Source organism: Aedes albopictus, chromosome 3 (genome assembly GCF_035046485.1).
Source record: "Aedes albopictus strain Foshan chromosome 3, AalbF5, whole genome shotgun sequence".
In the NCBI taxonomy this organism is placed as follows: Eukaryota; Metazoa; Arthropoda; class Insecta; order Diptera; family Culicidae; genus Aedes; species Aedes albopictus.
The window spans coordinates 279552406-279557943 of NC_085138.1; the positions used below are offsets into that span (position 1 = coordinate 279552406).

Below are 5538 nucleotides of genomic sequence, written 5' to 3' on the forward strand. Positions count from 1 at the left end.
TTCACTTTCTACCCTATCATGGTAGAATGATGAGCACGAGTATAGTGGCTGTTGGTTGTTCCTTTTTCCAGTCCGATTAGGGGTCCATTATGAGTTGCTGATTGCCGATGTCCACATACCCGGGTTCGTTTGAGCTTAGATAATTAATACATAGATTTCCCACTTCGGGAAAAATCAAGCAACAAAACAGCAGCGCCTATCCCAGAACATCGGTGAATGGGTGAACTAATTTGGCATCACTGCGCATGTCCTGACTGAGGCGCTGAAAGTCAACGCATCTTAGTATGCCAACAACTGACAGTCAAACGAAGATGCATTTTATTTTTGTAAGCTTCAGTAAATCAATGGATGAATCTGAGAAGACAGATGAAGGAGCTAACGGAGGACGGAGCGTGTTGACAGAGTGGCCAGGTGGCCCGCACGGGCCTTCGATATGTACCGTGAATTTCAATTACGTCGGAATGTGCTGAAGGCTTGGGCCAATGGGGCCCCGGTGAAGACCATAGATTTAATAATGTGAAGACTGCTGAAACGACGTGAACCGGCACGATGGTCCTTTAGATTGATTTAGACCAATACCTCACGGTGCAGGGAAATTTTCCACGGCACAGTAAATCGCCTGGCAGAAAAGTTCTTGGCTTATTACGGCACCACGCAGCAGACCTTTTTAAGACATCGGAACAATATTTTACCAACTGTGGCAACTCAATCTTATTTTCAACCGCTCGGGAGTCGGGAGCTCAGGCCCAGACACCTACACAAATTTCGCGTTTCCTCCCGATTCCCGCTCCCTTTCTTTGTAGGTCCAATTGGAAAAGTGGCTCTCCCACATGGGCAATTCCGAGTACCTAACGCAACATTGAAATGCATCGTTGGGAAAAACTTAGCTTAACAAAATTGATCCCTACTTTTCTGGCGCTCAGGAAAATCACGCTTTTCACACATGATGCGCTACACGTCAGCGAAGACATTTCTCTGCCGCGTACTTGCTCCCCGCTTAGATTCCTGAACATACAATTCGAATGTGGAGGTGTCGAGATTGAAATCAGCATTGCGAGGGCTTGTATTTGTAGTGGTTTTTATTGACTGGCAGGAGCTGGCAGGCGTCCTGCAGAATGACAGAGACGATCAGTTGAAAATAACAGTTATTTACTCTAGTTGCCCATGACAATCGTTAATGCCCCGGGCCTCGCTAGGCAAACATTGTTGTGCACAGGGTAGCTTTGATGAAAAATGCGCACGCTATTCCACATTTACTTCACCCATTGGTCAACAGATGGCACGGATGGCACATCTAGTATTGTTGCTCTCAGAATACAAGGGCGGATGACCAAGTGGGATATCTATCTATTATACATATATGTATTAATTATCTATGGTTTGAGCCATGGGCTCAGAAGTGGGTCAGTGTCAGGGGGAAAGAGCAACTGACGAAAGTGCCAGGGCTGGAATCGAACCCATGACCATCTTCATAAGAGCAAACGTGTGACCAATTGCGCCACGGGCCACGGCTTGTTTTTTTTTTTGTGAGTACGGTAGAAAATTCTCACCACAGACAAACAGACGTAACACTTCGAACATTTGTCTATTCAAATCATAGTCCCGGAAACCTGTTCGCCCAATACTAAAAGTACTGAGTTTGGCCGACCATCAACTAGGTGGCGGTAGTGGGTAAATGTGAAACTCAAACAAAAACGATGCGAGCGCCACGGGTGGGCAGTTGACCAACCATCAAATTTTTAAATGAACCGTTAAATCGGTGTACGATGGGAAATGTCAGAGTGTTACGTCTGTTTGTCTGTGTTCTCACGTTTAGTATCATACGGGCGTATCTGCAATGATCGATTTCTCTTCATCGAAATTATTTTACAGGCCTTCGAAACTGAATAGGCCTTTTCAGTTGACAGGTCTGTGCATGCTACTGTTTACAACTGCCGAACAAAGGCGCAAACGCTGAACTGTCGTTTTCATAGGAGAACTGTCAAAGGCCCCCAAAATCAGCTGATTTGAAACGTCTACTGATTAGGCCTATTTTCCGTTCTTTAGGACAGACCGTTTCCAAATGTTACGCGAGATAGATGATGACCAGTGTGGCCATCACTTCTTATTTCATCCGTTAACGGATTATCCGTCGACGTGAGCTGTCAACTCTCGCCAGTGACAGCTGCAAAATAAAATTCATCCGGTTGTTTTCCGCGATCACCTTTCCAACACGGCATAATGTCCAGAGAAGCAATCGCTTATAAAATTTGTTTTTGGGACGATTTGACGATTGTTCTGTATAAATGTCTGTCTAGAAATGTCAGATTTCTACCAAAATTAAACTGTTCAGTCAAGAATATATCTTAAAGAAAGTGTGTTGGGTTTTTTCTGTTTATCTGGTCAATTATTTCAATCGGGAGAGTGCTGGACTTCTTGGGTTACGTCTCATTGAAAAAGTGTACCTGGCTACTAAATTCTGCAGCGCTGTTGTGGAGCGTGTTAATCGGTTTTTAGATTTTACCTGTAAAAAATTCGTATTTTCATCATTTAATAAGTATTCTGCGAGAAGACTGCTTCTCGAGTTCAGTGCATTCAATTGCTGTAAACAGGATTATCTAAAAGGTAAGTTTGTTTGGATTTTACTGTTCCAGATCGGTGCATCGAAACCGACTGCAGAAGCAACCTTGAGCTAGAACTGTGAAGTCATCCTTCAACTTTGTCCGATCCTGAACGAGTGACATTAAACAAAAATCGACACCCCGTCTAGGCGTTTTCTAGCTACCCGAAAGAGCGATGGAGGACCGTAGCGGAATCGAACGCATCTACGGAGGCTGCGAGGGCCCGGATGCCATGTACGTGAAGCTAATCTCCTCCGATGGTCACGAATTCATTGTCAAGCGGGAACATGCCCTCACCTCGGGAACGATCAAGGCCATGCTCTCCGGACCGGGCCAGTTTGCCGAGAATGAAGCCAACGAGGTCAACTTCCGAGAAATACCGTAAGTACAGACTGCGCTCCTTGAGCCAGGTCCGCCAGAGAACGCGAAGCTTAATTATATAATTTGGTCGTTCGTTTGGAATTGCTTATCACCCGTTGCCGGTCTTGCGGCGGTCGAGATTAGCTAGGTATGTGTTAGGTGATTTTGTTTTATTGTGCCTTTCTTCTCGACTCGTTCGATTGCCTCCCGCTCGAATGATTGGTGGTGCACGAGTGGACTTTGGATCATGAGCAACTTATGACGCTCTGTTTTGATTAAAAATGGTACGTCATCATTGAAATGATAGATAGGAGCATGGAAAATTTCATAAACGTTAAAATTTAATATGTGATTAACTGTTCAAAGTTATCTGGGATGCAAAAATTGAGTAGTAGAAATATATTAGTAGAAAGACATTGAAAATTATTTTGATTGAACCTTTCGTTATCGAGATACCTCACAAACAGTATTTGAGAGTAAATAGCCAATTTATCAATAGAAGCTAAAACATTCTAGTAGATTGTAGTTTTATTTTCAAACGACTTTGAGGAATTATAATTGTTTGCGTTCCGACATAAGCTACGGATAGTATTGCGAATGGCTCTTGATCGAATTAAAGATAATGAACTATGAAAGTATACATAGCTAAGGTATCGTGAAACGGGGTGACTTGCAACACTTTGCAACTTCAACTAACAAAAAATGTTGATTAAAATCAATTTTAAAATTCAAACTATTTGTAACAGTTTTAATAGCCGGCCCCTCTATAAAATAGAATGAACAAGCTATAGTTTGATTTATTTTTTCATGTTGAAAAAGCGAAATAAGGTCATTTTTGATACAAGACGTCGTGCGGGGTGACTTGCAACACCCAATGTAAATCCCTTTTCAAACACGCAGACATAAATTTTTAGTTCGTGGAGTGTGATGGTTAGAACACTTGACTATTACGCCGAGGATCTGGGATCGAATCTCATTCCCGGCAAACTCGCAAAATGTGGGTTCTTCCTTCGGAAGGGAAGTAAAGCGTGGGTCCCGAGATGAACTAGCCTTCGGCTAAAAATCTCGTTAATACAGATAAAAAAAAATGTTTAGTTTCAAGCATATTTGATTAGTATTCTTGCTACTATTGTGATATCGTTTGGGCTGACATTCACATTTTTGCATTTTTTTTTTACATAGGAAACTGTACATATTGTGAATTCTTATATGGAAATATTGGGCTCAAAAACACCAAGTTACTAATTTTTAAGTTAACATAGGTTTTAATGTATTTTTCAGTTCATACCCAAGTAACAAAATCAATTTTATAATGCTTTTGAAGTATTCTTCAACACCTGTTCTTTAAAACCATGCATAAACCAAATTGCTCTACAACACGACATCAACCCAACCATAAACCCGCCATAAGATCAAAGAGGCCCATCCTAAGATGCTCTTGGAGAGTTGTTTTTAAATTTCTCTTAAAACTTGTTGTACTTCCCAAGTTGTCCTCAAGGCGAATTGCTCTCTCCTTGTAGAATTCTTCAAGTGCACGATAAAACGATAATAAATTTGTCAGTGTTGTTGCTGATGCAGCTTTTATGTCGACAGAAAAGTTTGGTGAATTAAATTGAAATTAAAAACACAATGAAAATGGCACATTATTGTAATCGGGATTAATTTATTACACAAATTGGAAATATTTCCGGGTTGTAGCAAGGATACATAATGCCAAGCAAAATTCATCGTATATATGCTGCAAGATACTTCCAAATATTGCAACGCGCTTCCATTATAACGCACTAATAAAATATTTAAAAATATTATTCCTGGTCATGCGAACATTGCTCATGAGTTCTCTCAACATGGCTCCCATTGAAATCTAGGCCGGTGGTCGGTCCATCTTCGATGGTTTTAATCAACATCACCATAAGATTGTCTTTAATTTCTTTCAACTCATGCCAGAGCTAAAAGCATAACTCAAGAATGCTAGGATTTATAACGTTTTCAATGCAGCCTGGCTGGCCTCCATCAAGAACGTCTTAAATTTATTTCATCTTATGCAAGGGCAAGAAGTGTTATTCAAGAGTACTCAGGTTTATAACGTTCTTGATGTAGGTTTATGCAAACTCCGCCGAGAACGTCACAAATCATGTACGCCAAATTGTAAACAAACAATAAATTATCGCACCGCGGTGGATTTTGTGAACTTCGTGCGATAAATTTAATCATCAACCCGGTACCGTTGCCAACCAGGCAGACCTTTTTCGGGAACCGGCGTTGATGTGGTGCAGCGCCTTATTCCTCTGGTCAGCATTTCCAACAGGTAAGTGATTTTGCAGGTCGATTATTTGACTCCCGATTACAAGGAAATCGACGTCCTGGATGACCAAACCAACCTCATTTCGGATGCTGCTACCGGAGGAACTTGGCACTGCACCGCGTCGCGGTTTGGTTTCCGGGTAGGTGTTCTTGATTAGCAGCAATAATGGAACGATGAGAATCAAAATCTGATGCTTGAGTTTTTTCTTGTATTTTTCATGTACCAAACTGTTCTTATGCGAGAACAGTTGCTCTTGATCAAGAACGGGTGATT

The 5538-nt window shown here is 41.6% G+C and overlaps 1 protein-coding gene across 1 annotated transcript in view; it reads left to right on the top strand.

The window, feature by feature from the left end:
* The first annotated feature begins 2432 nt into the window (after positions 1–2432).
* LOC109420357 (elongin-C) overlaps positions 2433–5538 on the top strand; it is an 11250-nt gene continuing 8144 nt past the window's right edge. Inside the window, exons 1-2 of the mRNA XM_019694684.3 lie at positions 2433–2604; positions 2750–2981. Coding sequence (XP_019550229.1) covers positions 2776–2981 — 206 coding nt within the window. The 5' untranslated portion in view covers positions 2433–2604; positions 2750–2775. The remainder of the gene's footprint in view (positions 2605–2749; positions 2982–5538) is intronic.